The sequence below is a fragment of the Cyclopterus lumpus genome, chromosome 7 (genome assembly GCF_009769545.1).
Source record: "Cyclopterus lumpus isolate fCycLum1 chromosome 7, fCycLum1.pri, whole genome shotgun sequence".
Taxonomy (NCBI): Eukaryota; Metazoa; Chordata; class Actinopteri; order Perciformes; family Cyclopteridae; genus Cyclopterus; species Cyclopterus lumpus.
Window position 1 is genome coordinate 20,031,555 of NC_046972.1, and position 19,405 is coordinate 20,050,959.

At 41.9% G+C, this 19,405-nt stretch overlaps 2 protein-coding genes across 8 annotated transcripts; both read right to left on the reverse strand.

Moving 5' to 3' along the window:
* Positions 1-4,845: 4,845 nt before the first annotated feature.
* Positions 4,846-5,414, reverse strand: mdfic2 (MyoD family inhibitor domain containing 2). The gene is made up of 2 exons (XM_034538025.1): positions 5,204-5,414; positions 4,846-5,102 (listed from the first exon to the last, which is right to left on the reverse strand). The coding sequence occupies exons 1-2, from the start codon at positions 5,412-5,414 to the stop codon at positions 4,846-4,848; spliced, it is 468 nt and encodes a 155-aa protein (XP_034393916.1).
* A 1,376-nt stretch (positions 5,415-6,790) lies between these two features.
* LOC117734214 (forkhead box protein P1-B-like) lies at positions 6,791-19,372 on the reverse strand. 7 transcript variants are annotated; one of them, XM_034538404.1, is made up of 16 exons: positions 19,251-19,372; positions 16,770-16,910; positions 13,276-13,413; positions 13,090-13,179; positions 11,811-11,931; positions 11,041-11,146; positions 10,824-10,931; positions 10,460-10,547; positions 9,984-10,061; positions 9,685-9,886; positions 9,413-9,489; positions 9,193-9,294; positions 8,894-9,021; positions 8,073-8,127; positions 7,788-7,954; positions 6,791-7,686 (listed from the first exon to the last, which is right to left on the reverse strand). In XM_034538404.1, exons 2-16 carry the CDS (start codon positions 16,893-16,895, stop codon positions 7,524-7,526), a joined length of 1,749 nt encoding a protein of 582 aa, XP_034394295.1. In that variant the 5' UTR covers positions 16,896-16,910; positions 19,251-19,372; the 3' UTR covers positions 6,791-7,523. The 7 variants fall into 7 exon arrangements, with proteins under 7 accessions (XP_034394295.1, XP_034394296.1, XP_034394293.1 ...); XM_034538405.1 differs by having other exon boundaries at positions 9,691-9,886; positions 19,251-19,363; XM_034538402.1 differs by adding an exon at positions 18,126-18,198 and having other exon boundaries at positions 13,090-13,413; positions 19,251-19,345.
* Positions 19,373-19,405: the final 33 nt, after the last annotated feature.

Here is a 19,405-nt window from a genome sequence, read left to right on the forward strand (position 1 = left end):
AAACAAACTTTACTTGAGCACAACGTGGCTACAAAAGTTACCCAGCCAGTGTTATTAGCAATATTGTGCCTTTAAAGTTATTCCTTTCTGGAGAAAGAAACATGATCAGGAAGAGGTCAGAGGTCAGAGGCAACAGGAGCTACCCAGCCAGCAGGCTGTTGTTGTTGTTCCTGCTGAGAGGCTTATGTGATTGGCTGAAACTACGGTCATAAAAAGGAAAAAATTCAATTTAAAGTGTGATTGGGGAAAGCGCAATGCTATGAAAATAAGAATGATGAAACAACATTTCATAGTGAGTTTTGATAAGTTATCTAATTATTTCACGAGCGGCTTTAGGGATGGCGATGTTGGTCAAGTTTACCACTTTGGTCCAGACTGAAATATGACAACAATTGGATTGGATGAATCCTAATTATTAGGATTATCCTAATAATTATGCTCTGGATTTTCATCTAGCACCACCAGCAGGTTGACATTTCTGCCTGTTTGTGCCTCACAGAGCCGCTAGCAGGGCTGTAGCCTCCTAACCGTGTAATGAATTACTCGTTCATGCATATGATTATTTAATTCACAATGTCTTCATGTATATTTTATGCATTTCCTATTGAACAGGTTGCCGTGGTCGTTCATGTTGTTTTATGTTTATTACGGTCAAACTCTACACTGAAGGCAGTGTTTCCAAAGTCGTACTGAATATCCAACGTCCTTTTGAGACGAGTGTGAATGTAGTTCAATGTGATGACTGCCAAAATGATATGTACTATACTTTTTTTTAAAAGGTATAAATAGCTAGTTTTTTTGTTTGTTTTTTTAACAGCTTAGCGGATGCATAATGACAGCGATACCTAAATATGATTTCAATCAGGCCTTTTTGTGGAAGTGATACCCATCTTTGGAAACAGTAGTTTGGGAGGAGGGGGAAAAAAAACAACTGAAGATCTACTTAATAATTTATTTTTGTGGAGCTTTTCCACATCCCACGGTCTTCATCGCTTAGCCGCCGTCACGGGACAGCGAACGAGTCCACGTCTGTCGGTCGAAGGCCGGGAACGAGCTCGTAAGTGGACCGTGAATTGATTTCCTTTTGTCGTGGGGTGAATTACAGCTGGAGTGGACCGCAGAACGGCCGCCATGGTTACACCAATGCCAGCTACTGAGCCTTATTAGTGCAATAGACACAGGTAGCATCGCCCTTTGACTGAACCCAAATAAGCTTTATTTTGTAATGAATCATCGGAAAACCCCTGAAAGGTGACAGGTTAGAATGAACATTAGCATCACACCTGATGGTGGTAGCACATAATTGAAAGCCGTCGGTAACGACCGATTCCTCTTAATGGATCTTCCAGCTATTAATTATTGTGGCACATTATGGGCAAACCACTAATGAAGAACCATGTTAGCTCCGTTGTTTTCGATCTCTTCTGCTCACTCTCATTCCTGCGGTTCGTACAGACGATGCTCTCCGCTGGTGTTGCTCCTGTTCTTATTGTTACAGAATGTGTGAGGTGCATGTAGCAATAGTTTCTGTACGCAATGGTTTCAGATTAGAGAACGCAAACCGGTTGGTAGTCAATGTTGAAACTATCTTGTGAGAAATATTAAAGGTTTTATTTGAAGGTTTGTGGAGCTCGTGTTTTTCTTGCAAATCTAAACCGTGCAAACTTTTTTTTGGTGAAGATCCAGATATTTAATAATAAGGTTCACTTTATGCATCTCTATTTAATATGTATAAGCAGTTTCCAAACATGTAATAAATGTCCATAAGATGCTATAAAATAGTTATATGGAGATGTGTATAAAGACATATTTATATTGTTCCAACTAAATTGTCATTCATTATCTGTTAATACTGCACTGCTTTAAAAAAAGCAGTTATATATGTTAACAAATACATAAAAAAATTATTTAACATTCTCTCTGAAACAAAAAAAAAAAGCAACGGTGACAAGACCTTCTGTGCACTCAGAAAGGATGAAAAATGTAAATAAAATCATTACAAATGTTCATTGTTATTATATAATTATGCATAATTATAAATCTACTTAGAAAACATTGCTTTATTGCTCCAAATCACCTTCTTTGGAGCAGTCAGCTTAGTTGACCTTTTGACTTTTAGTCACAACACGGACGCTTTCTTCTTCTACACACTGGTTGGATGGTAGATGACTCATCAACGAGACCCATCCGCGTTGTTAACGAGCAAACAAGCTGAAATTCTCCAAGCTTTTTTAATAAATTGGATAAATACTCAGAAATATGTTAATCCTAATTAGCTGTGTTTAGCTTCTGTTGCCAAGAACTTCGGCCATTTCAGTGCGATATGAAAATCATCTTCGAGAGACTTGTTCGGGATACGTTATCCATCTATCCTCCATTTCTTATGAATCCTGTTAATAAACTAAGCCAGAAGATACCGTTGTCTTTGATCCTGGTTCTTGGGAACTCCCGCGGGGCTCTTTGAAAAGTCCCTTTTTTTTTTTTTACTTACTGCGAAAAGGACGACAGCTCACAAAGGATCATCTTGTGTGGCCAACACGCCAACTAATACATATTCAAAAGAAGGGAGAACCAAATTCACATTAGTCTGCTTATTATGTATGTTTATTGGTTGCCTTTTGGGTTCAGATTCTCGACAACAGTGCTTTAAAAATGGTTGGCAGTAAGGTAAAAAATATACACAGTTTTAAATATAATTGTTGAGGGCTTGAATCTATAAGGACATCACGTTTTGGATATGAGGCACCAGAATTAGGGACAGTGGGAGATGGAAATGTACTTTATTTTGACATGAACTGTGTGCTCTGTATTAATTACACAAACAGACAAAGATGTATGACATTGTTTCATGCATTTACACATCTTAATTATCAAACTCAAATTCTCATTGGCTCGGAGCAAAGTTAGATTGTATTGACACACAAGCATCACATCAGTTCTAAAAGAACCAACCAAACACGTGGCATCATCAAACTGTGAATAATAATAATAATAATAATAATATAAAGGTGATCGAGCCTATGGCCCACTGATGAAATGATTGCAATATTCATATATTTGCAGTATTGCATAACAATGCTGCACTATGGTTTTTCACCATTGTATACGCAACTGAAAAGGAAACATGCACACAATTCTGAAAACTTGAAGCTTGTGTATCAACAACAAAACTCCGGACTGCTAAACTTTGAGCACAATTCAATTGTTTCCACTTAAAAATTGAAGTTTGAAATCAAATATAGAATAACTAACTTGTGAAAGCAGTTAACAAACATAACGGCGCCATAAGAGCTCTGATGGTGGATTCAGCTCACCTGTGACGTCTAGTCGACTCCAGACATCACAGGTGAGCCTGTGGCTCCTCCCACAGCTCATCAGGATCACGGCAGACCTTCAGCACACACACACGTGGTTGCTGTTTATTGGTCAACCACGTGCATCAGGGCCATCAGGAAAACCACTGGCTTAATCAATGATTAGCACCTTTAACATCTGCCTTCATATGAGAGATGAGGCTTAATTGCTTTTACTGCTGATACTTAAAAAAAAATGTTGATGGAATAAGGCCCCAATTACATTTTAGGGGAAATTCTTTCAATCCTCGCCCTCACCCAAACCACCCTCGCTGGCGATTAGCATTAGCGACGTTGACACGGTAACTGAAAGGGTGACAGCCCCGCAAACGGCCATTTTAAACCGGTCATGTCCGGCCTCGCTGGTTCATGCTTTCTTTAATGTCCTGTACAGCGGTAGCACAAAAGCATGGTGTAATTAGCAGGCTAGGTAGCTAACCAGCCGTGCCTGCTAAGTGAGTTCAATTGATTGCTCCTGTCACAGCAGAGGAAAGCCCACTGCTGGAGCCAGGTAGTCATTTACACCGATTCCATTCGAGAGAGAAAAGGCTCGCTGGTTACGGAGAACAAGCCGACGATAGAAAAGGAAAGTGGAACACAGACGAGCACATTCAAAGGTCAATGATATCCTCCAGATACGCTCGGAGCAGGCACCCCCCGGCTAACCCGTATAAGAGCTGCTAGGCCCATCCCCATGGTGCTTCCCTCCCACCGACATAACCAACGGTGCATATGGAATGCATGGCCGTGCGTTTTGCCCTGCACATGTTTCACATGCGAGTGTCAGCAGCCGAAATAGGAAGGGTTCCTCACCTCCACCCAGTCAGTGGGGCATAGGCCTTCCGGTGGACGTATAGAGTGTGAACATACCGGCTGACCAATGAACCTGAACAAAATTATAGAGGAAAAACATATTTTAAGAAGAAAAAAAAAAAAGAGAGCATGCTATTATTCATGCTCCAAATCGAACTTTATTTGTGTAGCAGCATCATCGCGTTCCTGTAGAATTCATATTAGATACTAAAGAGCCATTTCTCACTATAAATTACAAAAGCAATCCTTTTCATGCATAGTATGAATCCATAACTTCCCCATGTCCGCGATCACTCAGTTTTGTAACTCGTGAATCTTGTTATATTAAAGCATGCACCCTGAATGTCTCCTTTCGTTCATGCTGTACGGAGAGACAACGGAAAACGTACGGGATGTCAGTGAAGAGGACGTGGAAATGGCTCAACATCCACACTCTCCTGCCCCCCCCCCCCCTATTTTCATCTTTTATCATTTCAACCAACTCTGCATGTGTTTCACAGGGTGGCAGTCTTTACCTGCACACGGGCTACAGATCATGTGGGTTTCCACACGAGGCCGCTATTTGATTTGAATAAGGCATAGATTTGAATAAGAGGAGCCAGCCATACTGTTAGTTTAACATTCATAATGTGTGTGTGTGTGTGTGTGTGGGATGCGTCGTCGTGATCTCAGGCTCCTCTCAGCGGTAGCAGACCTCTGAGATCTCCATGGCCAGCTCTATAAGTTCTCCTGCGTCCTGACACGAGCCGCAGCAGTTGCAGTCCAGCTCCAGCTTGTAATTGCAGCAGTCCATTCCCTGCTGGTCACTGGACGCCGTGACGTATTTGTAGGAGGGGAAGCAGCGGCTCACGGCCCTCTCGCATGTATCCGACAGGAGAACCGTGAATTCGTGAAAACGACAATGCAGACAGGCGAGAAGAAGCGCCGCACATTCATCTGGTTGGGAGTGAAGAGGGAGAATGATAGAAGAGAAGATCAACAGGAAGAAAAGTACATATATCTTAAAGTGTCATCCAGTAAGGAGAGTTGAGCAATACCTCCACTCTCAGGCTGGTACGAATCATCAGAGGAGAACCCACTGCTGCTGCTGCTGCTCTTAAACTTGTCAGAAGACATGGAGAAGCTGGATCCAGCCCACTCACTGACCCCCAGTGCATCATGGGAGCTGGGATTGGGGTCCAGCTTGTCGGGTTCTTGCTCTGATATGGTGCTCAGTCTGCAGACCTCACTGACCAGCTTGCCCGCCATCTTTCTGGGTGTATTGTCCATCACTAGGCTCGGGATGCTGCCTTTGAAAAAAAAAAAACGAACCAAAAAAAACATTAAGAATAAAGATTGTTGGTAGAAAATGATATAAATTCAGTCAGCAGTCCAATCTCTGTTAGATAAGTTACTCAGAACCTCTATGAGGCAGTTTTAATAATTCAGAGCACCATTAACATGCAGTATGTCAGGGAGGTGAGACCTGCAGTGTATAATGGAGGAGGCTTGCTCAATAAAAACTTCAGCGAGGAGAGATTATTGATTTGGAAGCTTTTATTCGGATCTAGTTTCCTGGAGCAAATCGGGCAGGAGGAAATAAATAAATAAATATATATATATATATATATATATATATATATACATATATATATATACATACATACATACACAGTGTGAAAATATACTCCTCCACTAACAATTGGCATGCATACATCAATCAAAATGCAGTTGTATATATATATATATATATATATATATATATATATATATATATATATAAAAAACTTAATCTGAGCAGTATTTATCCGGCTCAGACATGGAGGACACAACCTACCATCAGACTCGTGGTCCCTTATTTTCTCGAGCTCGATGCCATCCGGATTATTCACAGGAAGCTTTAAATGAGCTGTCATCTTATGAAGAGAATATTAGAGTGACACACACACATGCAAAGCGCTGCCTTAATAACGGAATCAAAACAACCTCGATAACTTCACTAAAGACAGACAGCAATACATCAGGATTGCGACACCCTGTTTTCATGTCAAGTTAAATAATAACCATGCAGGAAATGTTGTAAAAAAAAAAAAAGAACAAAACACCCATTCATTCATAATTCTACCAAATATATTTTTCTTTTTTAAGATTACCTGTCTGTACCGGTTAAGTATCCAACAGTGTGATCGGCGGCATCTGCAACTGTGCACCCCCCCCACACACCCCACCCCCCCCCCAGTGAGCTCGAGCATCGTGCACACTCCCACATTGTGAGCACACTCCACATCGATCAATACTCGCCAATCAGGAAGCACAACGACAAATCATTGATACATAATGCATACAAGATCCATTCAATTATGGCATTATATCGATGAGAGAGTCAAGCCGGGCCACTTATCAAACACCTGGATACAGTAAGTAATGACGGATGATAACGGAACAATAAACTTTACACACATTTATCTCACCGCAATGTATCGTGTTGCCTCAACCAGTGCTCCCAACAGCGCAATGGTCTGTGGACGAGGTTATAGTACGCATATGAATTTGGATTCTTTTTGTTTTCTTCCATTAAAAGTAGTCATTACCGTTGACTGGGAGAGGTGGAAATCATAAATCTGGATCAAAGACACGTACACGAGTCACATTTTTCACGAGGGATTTATTATTCATAAAGATGCATTGTTTTACAATAATGGTAAATTTATATTTTCTACTCTTACGAGCTCAATTAGAGCGGAATCCAGCAATGTTTGTGGCGAGGTGGGGGGGGGGGGGGGGGGGAGGAGACCAACAAGTATAAAGAAGCTACACATTCTTTTCATCAATTGATTTTACCTTAAATACAAATATATCAGATCATGTTGACAGAGAACATTTTATTTCTTCTACAAATTTTCATATAATATGACTACTAAAATAAAATCAGCTAGCGAGGCCCCGACATAGCATGAAGTAGCTATACAGAAGGGGGGGAAACGTTTCATTGTGAAGTGCTATCAATGTTCCTTTTCCTTTGGCTTCTCTGCTCATCATATGTGTGTGTGTGTGTGTGTGTGTGTGTGTGTGTGTGTGTGTGTGTGTATATATATATATATATATATACACACACACATACACATACATATGTGTATGTGTGTGTATATATTAAAAAAATAAGAAAAATCATGAACAGATGAGTTTTTGTGATCTCACAAGCTAGATTAACAACAACAAATAAGAAATGCTGGAAAAAAAAAGAAAGAAAATAAATTCCCCCAAGAAGAGAGTGTTTGGTTAAGTAGATGAAGCAGTTGTTTTAGGAAACGTTTGGAATACAAAGTCACACCGGCTGTGAGTGAGGCTGCCTTGCAGTGGACAATTTGGACCTCGCGGTCAGAGAGACGGCACACGATCGAGGTGAAGGTTTGGCCTCTCCGGGCTGCCGTTGTCTTCATCGTGGTGCATCTCTGGGCTGTGGCCATGCTCGTCTGTGCTCTCCGGGGACTCGTAGGGATATCCGTCGCAAATCTCCTCATCCCCCTGTTCCTCTTTAATGCTGGTTTGACAAAACACACCGGAAGAAACAACAAGCATGCAATCAGGCCCGGTGATCGCATAATTTAACATCCGATCACAGCTCAGCAAAAAGGCACTTACAAAGCTTGAGGAGGGGACTGCGTTGCACTGCTGTCACTTTGGTATCCAGATCCATTGGCGAGGACTCCGTGCATCTGCTCTTGGAGAACATGAGGCAGGGAGTGAAATGGGATGCTGCCCATGAAGGCCGGGTTGTAGAGAGAGTTGCTGCCGTCGAGACCGACACTCTGAAATTGTTAACGCTCTCATTACAACACGGTATCAACACACACACACACACACAACAGATATAGCTGTGACATGCCTCGTGTTATACAAGTATATATATTGACTTATTATAATAACCTGATGAGCAGACCCGGCTAAGCTCTGATGGTTCTGCGAGTTCTTCAGCAGAGACCTATAAGCACAGAGAAGAAACAGAGTTACACTTCATTTACTAACTTTTTTTCAGTTTCCCTTTTGTTTTTTTTAAAAACACAATACCATGTGCTAAAGCCATTAAATGCATATTTAAAAACCTTTTACAGGGGGATTCGTTTTACAACGGGTCAGTTGCCAACAGTAAAAAGTCAGCAGGAGGATGTATTGTAACCAACCTTTTGGAGCTAACATCTGAAATCAGAGACCCGTCTTGTTTAAAAATAAATAAAATCTGCAACTATTATAATCATAAAACGCATTATGTGCCGAGCTCGATTGGGGAAACTCGACCGGCGTAGCTAAGGAGGGCAAGGCTCCGTCGGATATCCTCAAACGGTCCTGGCGCTGTGAGCGCCTGCCAACATACACACTGCACTTCCAGGTCCCTTTGTTTCAGAACATCCACACATGCTCAAGGTTTGAGTAACCGTGGCAAGTAATGACAAGCCGACTAAAATAACCACGAGGCGTTCGCCATCAATTCTCCTCACAAACCCGAGAGGCCCGTAGCCTCGGGGGGGGGGGGGCGTTTCAGAGCGATTCAGGTTTTGTGGAATTTGACTTTGTTCGCAGAGGCGCGTCCGTTTGCTTGCGTGAACACGCACAAAAAAAAAAGCGATTTTGTTTGTAGCACACTCAGACTTAGCCCATGAAACTTGCTTACAGTAAATATTGTGCGTACTAGGTGGAGCTAGAAGGTCAATAATGTCATATGTGAAAATACACATTTATTCACGTCGTACCCGCTACCAGCCGTCTTCTGGGGCCTCCTCCGGTGGAACTCGATCTCGTCGACGGTCCACACGGCTCCCTTCACGTTTTCCAAACGCACAAAGCATTTATGGAGGCTGAGATTATGTCTGACGGCGTTCTGGAAGATCAAAGAAAAGGAATAGCGTCAGGACTTCTTACGTGCCTTACGTATCGCATGTGTACATTAAAATATATAAAAACACAAGCAAATGTTTCCAGAGACTCCCCCCCCCCGCCGTTTCATATATTAATATCCAAAGAATTTCTTTAAATGCAGCACGGTTCATACCTTCCAGGTAGCTGCATTGCGCCTGAAATATGCAAAGTTTCTTGTGAACCAGTTGTAGATTTCATTTAATGTCAGCTGATTGCGAGGTGATTCAAATATCGCCTGAAAAAAAGGGAGAAAAAAAAGAGCATGTAAGGAATTATGGCAATAAAAAAAAAAAAGTGGATCTGCTGCAGGAGGCAGCATAACAACGTTTTAATGAGAGCAAAGTACACGTTACCTGTCTTATGAGAGACGCATATGTAAATGGAGGTCTAACTTCTGTGCTCAAGTAGAACTCCTTATTATCAACTATATCTGTGGAAAGACATCAACAAGCAATATTCAAACATAACCATATACAGAAGATTTTTCTTTTTTTTAAAAGAGAAGTAGGATACAATGAATAAGAAAATAAATATGATCGTGAATAAGAAAACACGCCCCCTTTTCCGTGGCCCCATGAGATTAAGCGTCATTTGTGAAAGAAGAAGATCTGATTCATGAGCTCACCGTTACCTTGGCTCACCGAGCGGCTGTACCGCCGCCGCACCGGGGTTCCAGTGAACATGCTATTGGGAGTGAGGACCGAAGGGGATTCAGAGAGCGGCGTCAGGGGCGTGGACGGCGCCGTGGCGCTCTGAGACAGACTCATAGGAGGCGAGCCTTTGGGCAATGTCGCCTGAGAGAAGGACACGTTAGACAACAGATTCCCCTGGAAGAAAAACAAAGGCGGCTCAGTCGGGGACAACAACAGATGCAAAACAATATTTATTCTCACTGAAGGGAAACCGGTCCGGGCAGGTACTTACGGGCTGAGCTGCGGCTTTGGGTTCAGAGGACTTCAGATGAGCCATCATCGCTTGCAGACGCTCTTTGTCCTTTCTCAACTGCGAGGAGACGAGAAGACGGAAATAGAAGTCGAGAGTTGGTGAATTCACAGCGCGTGTTCAAAACGATGGCGTTACAGCCGGTGACGGTTTCTGGCATTCTGAGAAAAGTATTATCTGACGACATCACTTCTGTTTCCAGCACCCGGTGTGAAAAACACACCACCGCTGCTAAAATTTGTCATGCATTCACCGTCAGGGTTTTCTTTTCTCCTGAATTTTTTTTTTTTAAATGTTAAGCTTTTCCTTTTCTTTTTCCAATAGTTGAGGAATGGACTGGATACACCACTCTTAGTAGTGGTTAAGTTATGTGTAAAATTAAGCGCTGTTAATAAATCAAAAGATGTTTCGTCCCTTTTTGAAATATCGTCACAAAGAAAAATAAATCAGATGCGTACCTGCAGTTCCAGCTGCTGAACCACTTGCATCTGCACACGGCACTGTGCCGTGCTCTTGTCATCCAGCGTGTGTTCACTGTTCAAATGTCTGCAGACAAACACATTCATAATCAGGACGTGCTTTAGAAAAACAACAAGTTGTACAGACCAAGAGCAAAAGACGGAAAAAATTATTTTAATTTTCACATGAAAAAATTATTCCGATTTAACACGGCGCTTATAAAAACACATGGTAGTAAAATAAGTGTTTTATGAATGTGACATTTACAGCTCCCGTACACATTAACCTCCAATAAAATATAAATCTAAAAAAATATTTTTCCTCCATCTGATATATACACGTCATCATGGTTTCACCACTCACTTGAGAAATGCCTGAAAGTCTCCAAAGACAGTTTCACAGCCCGGCCATTTGCACATCCCATTTCCATACAGCGCGTGGCTATTCTGTGTGTTCTCCTCCAGTGAGTCTCTGCAAACCAAAGCCAATCAAACCATCAACGATGCATCTCGGGAGTCAACATGCGGGCACCGCTCGAGGCCGGATCCATAGAAACTAAAGCTGGGTGTCGTCTGCTCACCTGTCTGTCCTCTGGAGCAGAGCGTGGTGACCGTTGGAGGTAGATTGCTGACTGCAGGACTCTCTGGCGTCTCCACCGGCAGACAGGATGCTGCCACTGTCACAGCCTGAAATACAAATATCAATAAACCGTTGGAGTGCCACTACGTTTGCATGAGTCATTTTGTAATGCTAACCAAATTAGCTTAAGATCATAAGACCGGCGTATACTCAGTGAGCTTATTAGGTGCAGTGGACTCAAATTAATTCAGTCTGATACATTAGCGATTCAACTTTATGATCATTTTTTTTGGAGGATGCTGTTGAATAAAAACGAGTCAGTGTAACAAATACGAGCACTGAAATAAATGGTTCAACGTGGAAAAACACAATGTTGATATCGATAGTGTAGCGTTACGCGATCGCATCCAATTTAAAATGAATGGTGATATTGTTCGGCTACATGATACATTTAGAATTATAGTCAGCCTTATGATTTCAATTGCAGAGTCAAGCAAGATAATTAGCATTATTAAGAGCGATTTATTTCGGGGTTTCAAATGAAGAAAAAAAAAAAAAAAGGCTTCAAAGTAATGAAAAGCAAAATCCATTCGCGGAAAGCTGCAGACTAATTGCACACGACTCCTACGACAAGTCTGGACCACTTAAAGAGAGTAAATCTGTTCGTGCAGATGGCTCTTTTGCAGGACGCCCAGCGATCGGCCGCTGCCTCGGTGTCGCTACCCGAGAGCCTTTCAAGTGTTTACGTCCTCAAACAGCAACGCGGCATACCTGTGAGTGCCATGGGGCTGGTGGGCAGGACCGACAGCAGGCCTTGCCTCTGCAGGTTGAGGAGATGCTGCTGCTGCACCTGAAGAAGCTGCTGCTGGATGGCAATTTGCTGAGCTGTCAACTGGGACACGGAGACGACATCTGTCAGTGAATGCCTTCATGTTCAAGTTCAAGGTTTTTAGTTCCCATTTGTGCATCGACCAACAGTCCAGACACATTGGAAAACAGTTTAGGAAATAAAAACACACTATAATAAGAAAGAAAAATATTTTTACAAAACACTATACAGAAGGTGGTAATGTGCAGTTTTAAAAACAAGTTCTACAACAAGGAGAGGTCAAATGTCATAAATAGGCTAGCCCTGAGTGCTGTTCCTGGATTGTGAAAAGAGGAGATTTATATGCGAATATTGCACATTTTTGAGAGGTGGAAGAAAGTTATGTGAGGATATTGCACAGTTAGAATATTGCACCTTTGTCAGCGGAGCTGGTTACACAGCTGGTTTTCAGTTTCGTCTACAGTTTGATTCAGACAGAAAAATCTGAAATCTTTCTCAGATTCTAGGACGGTGTGATAAAGAAATGTGCAGGACTCTGCATATCACAGAGGAAATATTTTTGGGGGGTTGAAAAGTGTGGCACGCACGAAGCTCGTGACCATAAAAGGCGGGCGCTATCAATCACTTAACGCACAAAAGTTATGTCATTAGCTCGCGCCAACAGCTATTTAAAGACGAAACAAACATCTATTTGAGCAGTAATCACGTCGGCTTATGTTCTTTATCACATTTCTGCTTCGAGCACATCCAATTATTTTCTTCGTCTCCAACACCTGCTGCCTCGTACACTTTGCCAAGTGCCTACTATGCGTTATAAATTTCCGTTAATTGATGAGATCACGCAAATGCATGCACACGAGCTGATGTGTTAGTCACAGAGAACTGGACATTTTGAAAGTGATATCACAGGCCGGTGCGGTATGAGCGACTGGTTATAATAATTACTCATTTAAGCTTTAGTCCTAATAAACTGAATCAGACCTGCCTCTCATTAAAAAAATTATTATCCTTGTTGCATGTTGAATACTGCTACAACGATCAAATATTGATGACCTGATAAAAAAAACATACTAATAACAATATTTTACTGAGGAAGCACTTTTCAAGAACGACCGAGACGCTTTACCAAAGGAGATGAAATGGAGAGAAATATAACATGCATCACAGAAAATAGGAATTATAAGCTGTAATGGCGGATAAAAAAGAAGAAGAAAAGGTTACCTCTTGACTCACAATCCCAGCATTCTTCTGTTGCAACAGCTGAATATTTAACTGTTCTTGCTGATTCTTGAAGACCTCTTGAATTTGTTGCTGCAGAAATAAAGAGATGAATACAACATTAAAATGAATAAAAGCAGCGCGTTCGATGTGGGTGATATGATAAACACAAAAGCGTACGATCATTACCTGGTGTAGCATGAGGGCTTTTTGCTGCTGGAGAAGCGCCTGGAGCTGCTGAGGGCTGAGGACCTGCTGCTGTGGGGTCTGTTGCAACTGCTGAGAGACCTCTGCTGGTGGGGTCATCATAGATACTGACACTGGAAACTGCAGCGTGGAGGAAAAACATAAACAAAATGTTAGTTTAAATCCACAGATGACAACAAAAAAAACACTCAGGCGTAACAGTTTGGAAGGGAACAATTTAATAGCCGACCGTATACGACGGAGGCAACGCCGCCGTTCCGGGGGCGTGTGTGCGTGTGTGCGTATGCGAGTGCAAGCTGCTTCCATTCAATCCATTTGGGCTGCATTCAAGTGTTTACAGCGCGTTTACATGTCAACGAGAAACCGTATCTCTTTAATCAGGGTGAAGGATTACGAGTCACCGCTTCGTTTCTGCTGGAGTAACCTTGTTGCTTTGTCATCTACGCAGTTAAACAGAGTTTATAGCAGTGATTTTAAGAGAAAAAACAACAACAACAAAAAAACACACACACACACACAACCTCAGAAAGGAAAAGTTTCACAGTCACAGCAGCGTGACCGGATAAAAAAAGAAAACTTGTAGTGGCGAACTCCTTGTATCCAAATTAATTCAAACCAAAATCAACAAACAACTCTCAACACGTTTCCACAGCTGGACAGTAGTTTTTTTGTGAAACCCCCGCCCGCCCGCCCACACGCACACACACACACACACACACCATGTGCCCTCTCACTAAGGAGTTTGTTCTCTAACCTCAAAAGCACCGTCAGTACAAGGGCCCTAAAGTCAGACCTCATATAACCTGCCTTGGTTAGACTTAAATTGCACAACACCCTTTAGCAAATGAAAGTATGAATGCTGTCATACGTTTGTTGTGCCAAAGCTGTGCAGTAATCAGGTCACGACCGTGCTCGTCAACATGTTATCCAATGTAAATGTAATTATTCTCTCCGTCCTTGCAGTTTACAAAAATGACTAAAAGCGACCAGTCGACTACACAAATAATTGCCACTTAAATTTCTGTGGACAATTGATCAATTAATTGTCCACTCCTATGCCTCTTGATCAAATAGAAACAACAACGTATAGTTACTACTTATTTATTATTCTCAGTTCAGTGGTCACTCTAGCAACAGGAACTTGGCCCTCCCTGCCATCTCTGCTAAAAACGAACATAACAACAACAACATCGGATGTCTTGGGGGAATTAGAACTCCATCAAAACAACAACAACAACCAGAACCGCAAAAACAACAACATCCTCTGCGAGGCACGCAGCAATTACCACACCATCCCCCACACTGTCAAGCCCCACAGCTCAAGGGATGTTTACAGTAAACATAAACAGAGTAATCAAAATTGCACAGACATATAAATAATGAATAAAAAAAAGCATACAGAGCCTGTTTATGAAAACAGAACTTGAGATTCGTATTTTTAATTAAGGTCTGAACCACAAACAAACATCTCTCTCCAAGGCAGAGTCTGTTTTGAATGGGGTAAACAAACTGACAGTGAATTTCACACAGGCTTTAGGCTAACAATCACAGATGACTGCCTCCTACTTCGTCCTTTCTTATGAAATCCAATGCTCCAGAGGTGGCCACCAAAGCAATGAAAACAGGTCTATCCCACAAACAGAGCCAGTTGGCCCCTCTATTTTTCTGTGGACACCATCAACACAACAACAGCCTCTGCCTAATCCCTGTTGCCATGGCAGCCAGCAAGTCCAAACATCTTCTGTTGTTGTTATTGTTGAGAGTCATACCAATGAGCAAACTGAGTGTAAACACGGATCTGTTCCCGCAAGACCGGTCTTGTGAACTCCGAGATGACTGACGGCAACTAGGAACGCCGAAAGAAAAAAAAAAAAAAGAACACAATCTCCTTTCCCTTATGAGATATCATATTTACTAACATGCCCTGATGGGTGTGGCCCTGGCAAAAACAAACTCAAGTGAAGATTGAATAAGAGGACATCTAAAAATAAAATAATAACACGACACAATAACCAGAAATGTGACATTGTTTTCATTGACACATCTTAACTATGCACAAAATTAAAACTGGCCTGCTATTATGAACACAGAATGAGTTGGACAAACCTGATAGTCTGTCTAAGCGCTGGAAAAACAACAAATGCTGCTCGGCAATAACCGGCTGCCTAAAAAGAGCTTCGTTAACCTACGTGTTGCGAGCATGAATGCGACCAACAATATACCACTGATCCCTCCGCCCAGCAGGAGCTGCGCCCCCCTCTTCCCCCCCGCCCCCCTTCTCAACAACACCCCACCCCCCACCCTTTCAGCGTAAATATAAACCACTGCAGTTTCAAGACACCGAGACAGTCAAAGTGAGATCTTCAAATTGATACCTTTACATGTAAAAATAGCTAAACAGAAGTACCCCACAATCTCATATAACCGTGTGTGGCGTCTGCCCGGTGTTTATGAATATGAAAAGGATGTGACGTGTGGATAACGGACCAGCTGTACATGGATAAAAATGCAACATAGCCGATTGTAATTCACACTTGCCACACATATTTTTTGTGTTGAAGACAAACATTTACACATACCCCTATGCAGCCTTTAATAGAGCGGCACTCCGCGGCGTAAAAAAAAGAAGCTTCCATTCATTATGCATGAATCAAGCCTATCAGTTCTATCAGACTAATAGTTTTGTTTAATAAAAAAAAAGTCACCACAGTTTCCTGCAGCTTGAAGGGATGTCATGAACATGTTAGTTTTGTCCAACAAACAGCCAGAAACCCAAAAGATATTTCAGTTCACGATCACATGAAGCAAAGCAAGCAGCCAATCACTCACTCGTGTCCACGTTTTAAATTCAAGCAGTCGGAAATCTAAATGTTGCGGCCCGGGATCCCGTCGTACATGAACCTATGTGTTCCTTGTTTTCAATGCCCCCATAAAATAGTTTCATCTTGAAGGTTTTGAGAAAATGTTACGGATAATTATAATTATAATATCAGCAATATCCCATAAAAATATAATAGATCTGACTACATTGAGACCAGAAAAACTCCCAGAACAAATATGTACTATGAATGCAACTAAAGATTATTGTTATTATTAATCCAGCTGCTATGCATCTTGTCAATAAAATGTGAGAGAACAGTAAAACACAATGCAGGTGGCACGAGCAGCGATCCTGAAATGACTTGTGTTATCTCAAACAGTCCAGAGTGCAAAGATATCCTTTTTACTAGAATGTTAGGACATAAAAAGATGCAAATCTTCACATTTGTACGGCTGGAGACGAGATATTTGTTTTGCCATTCTGCCTCTGAAAGAGGAGTCAAGCAAAGAAGCTACTGTCAAAATAGCTGCAGCTTAACTTTTCTGTTTTACTACTAATCAATTAATTGACAAACCATTTAAACTTCGGCATCATCTGCATGCCATATTTAGGTGGAATATGCAAAGACTTGTATATCACAACATGTGTTACTGACCCTCTGTGCCTCTGGAGGAGGAGACTGGCTGCTCCTCACTCGACTCTCATTCTCACTATTATTCCCGTTCTCTGTCTGATTGGCTGGAATGAAGTGGCTTGTTGGTTCTGACCCAGACTCATGCATCTGGACTTCACCGAGCTGAGAAAGGAAACACACACACACAAGTATGAAGACAACCGGATAAAGCAATGCAATAAAATGGCATACGGGAGGCAGGCAATCAGAATGCCGCTTTATGGGTGTGGTCGAAAAGACTTTTACTTCACAAGGTGATAAGGTCCCTTCTCCAAGATGATCTATCAATACACGACTAACCAATTACGTAGTCATTCACCATGAAGCTTAACCCGTCTCGAATGTAAAAAAAAGTGACAGCATTAAAAAGTTAGGAACTACACTGTTACAGCTCTGCACACTAAGACAAACATTCTCTTCTACAAGTGAGAGAGGAACAAGCTAGGTCTATTTGTTGAATAACCTAGTGCTGCCATGGCTACTGTAAACACAGGGGCCCTGGGTCCGTGTTTATGTGCAAACATATCTTCCTTCTGGAACAATTTACCATTAACCAGGTGGTGCGATAAACGTCTGTGGCAGGTAGTACAATGCACAAGTAGGCTTTTATGTATACAGCTTGGGCGTGTTTGAGTCAAAAGCTAAGCAGCATAAACAAAGGTAAATAAAGAAGGCAAACAAATAATGCGAGCAGATGGAAACCTACACAGAAAGCCTCAAATGAAACAGGCCACGTAGCCTCAGGGATAAGCCCAACTACATTCACATATTCAAATCCATATGGTAATCAATCAATCAGCTAAGCACCACTGAGAGCAAACATCAAGATCTGACAGATGATCTGATTAGCTTTCCCTTCGTGATCAAAACATCAGCTACAAACAAATTAAACAAGAAAAACAGTGTTTCCTGCATCTGAGAATGACTAATAGATTCTGACCGAATAGTAAGTTATGTCTGGCGACAATGTGTGTAGGTGATTAGAACCGAGACAACTCCTGCAATGTAAACCTAAACCCTATCTAATCAAAACAGGCAGTCGTTGGTGAGGTTTTCCACGGCGTTTACTTTTGCTTTCGGGATCAGGATTAGTTCCGAAGACAAAAGGCCGCGTTTCCTGTCGACATTTTTGGAAGACGTCAGGGGATATTTGGGTCGTATGAACCAGGATGGTGAGTCTGTCCATTCCACATTAGTTCCATTACGCATTATTTCAAGAACAGATATTATCTGAATACTGTGGGATTGAAAAAATTTAAACGGCCGGGCTACCGACTGCAGAAAAATGAGCCCATGGTGATTTTTTTTTTTTTTTTACTGTTTTTAAAGAGTTCTCACCACGGGGGCAGCTCTCCGCCAGTGAGGGGCACCACTCTTCAAAGAATGTAGAGGAAACACACTGCAAAGGGTCCTAGAGAGACCAAAAGAGTAAACAATGTACACCCTCTCCCTTAAGAAGTGCTTTCACGGGAATCCGCAAGATTCTCATAATTCATCAGAATCAACGAAATACATGTTTTCCCACTAAATTATCATTTGTTGATATTGCAGATCACACCGTTTTTTTGATAAACTGGAACACATAATGTCTATGATAATCCATTGCACAGTTTTTTTGTTGTTGCTGCAGTTGCATTAAAATATGAGCCCTGTATAAAAAAGGTAAAGAAAGATATCACAACCAATTTAGAAACACCACTGTTATCTTTCAGCCCATCAGGCCAATGTTAGAAAGTTAAGTGTATTGCAATATATATATATATATATATATCCACTTTCATAGTTAATCTAAATTTAAATGTGTGGTGCACTCAAACAATTAATTGGTCGAGGTGTCAGTCCACATTGGTTTCACCTTCTCTGCTCGATCGATCAATAACTAGTCAATGCGATCGTTTTCATATCACGGTTCATATTGTAAGAAGTGAACTCGGCTCACGTCGCGTGCTGAACACAATTTGCAGCCCGCGATCAACTCCTCCGACGTTACACTCGCATTTTACTCTCACGAAGGCAGTTTAGCTGACGATATAAATTACTGGTTGACCTTCATTGACTTGAGATCAAAAAAGGAATCGATATCGGGTCGGACGTTTGCGTTGATAACTTGGGCTTTAAACTGGGCATGAATACGGATAATACGGAGAATACAGGAGGGGGAGGGGGGGGTCAAGTTAGTATGTTGACCTATATATCGATAACCTAGTTTTATACACCCGCTGTCTTTAATATTGAATGTCAGCTCGCCCGGAGGACAGTTTCCCACCGACCTCGCGGGAGACGTTTATCGTTACGTTTAACCGCACAACAAAAGCTAGCTACCTTTCCCCTCACGCTAGCTCCTAAGAAACGTTCCTCTCTCTCAGTCTTCTCTCCTCGTTTTTAACACTTGGTAATGTCGCCGTTAATTCCAGCTACACTCGGCGAGTGTCGGTCGGTCGGTCGAAATCGACGTTTACTCACCGAGTTGTGCGCGGGCGGACAGACTTCGCTTCGGGGTAGCGTCCGAGGAGCAGATGTCGGGAGCACTGCCTTCCTCGGTAGCGAGCTAGCCACAAGTTGCTAGCAGAGGGCGTGGCTAATGTAAAAGTAAACATAGGTGACGTCACGTGCTAGAC

What these genes read in the sequence shown, in the direction of transcription:
- mdfic2 (XM_034538025.1), bottom strand. Translation starts at nt 5,414, where the DNA reads ATGGCGGGCAAGCTGGTCAGTGAGGTCTGCAGACTGAGCACCATATCA. An exon ending in GTACCAGCCTGAGAGTGGAG is followed by an intron (nt 5,103 to 5,203) that starts GTATTGCTCAAC and finishes ACTCCCAACCAG; the next exon opens with ATGAATGTGCGGCGCTTCTT.
- LOC117734214 (XM_034538401.1), bottom strand. Translation starts at nt 16,895, where the DNA reads ATGCATGAGTCTGGGTCAGAACCAACAAGCCACTTCATTCCAGCCAAT. An exon ending in CTGCTCCAGAGGACAGACAG is followed by an intron (nt 10,932 to 11,040) that starts GTGAGCAGACGA and finishes TTTGGTTTGCAG; the next exon opens with AGACTCACTGGAGGAGAACA. An exon ending in CCAAAGCCGCAGCTCAGCCC is followed by an intron (nt 9,887 to 9,983) that starts GTAAGTACCTGC and finishes TTTTTCTTCCAG; the next exon opens with GGGAATCTGTTGTCTAACGT.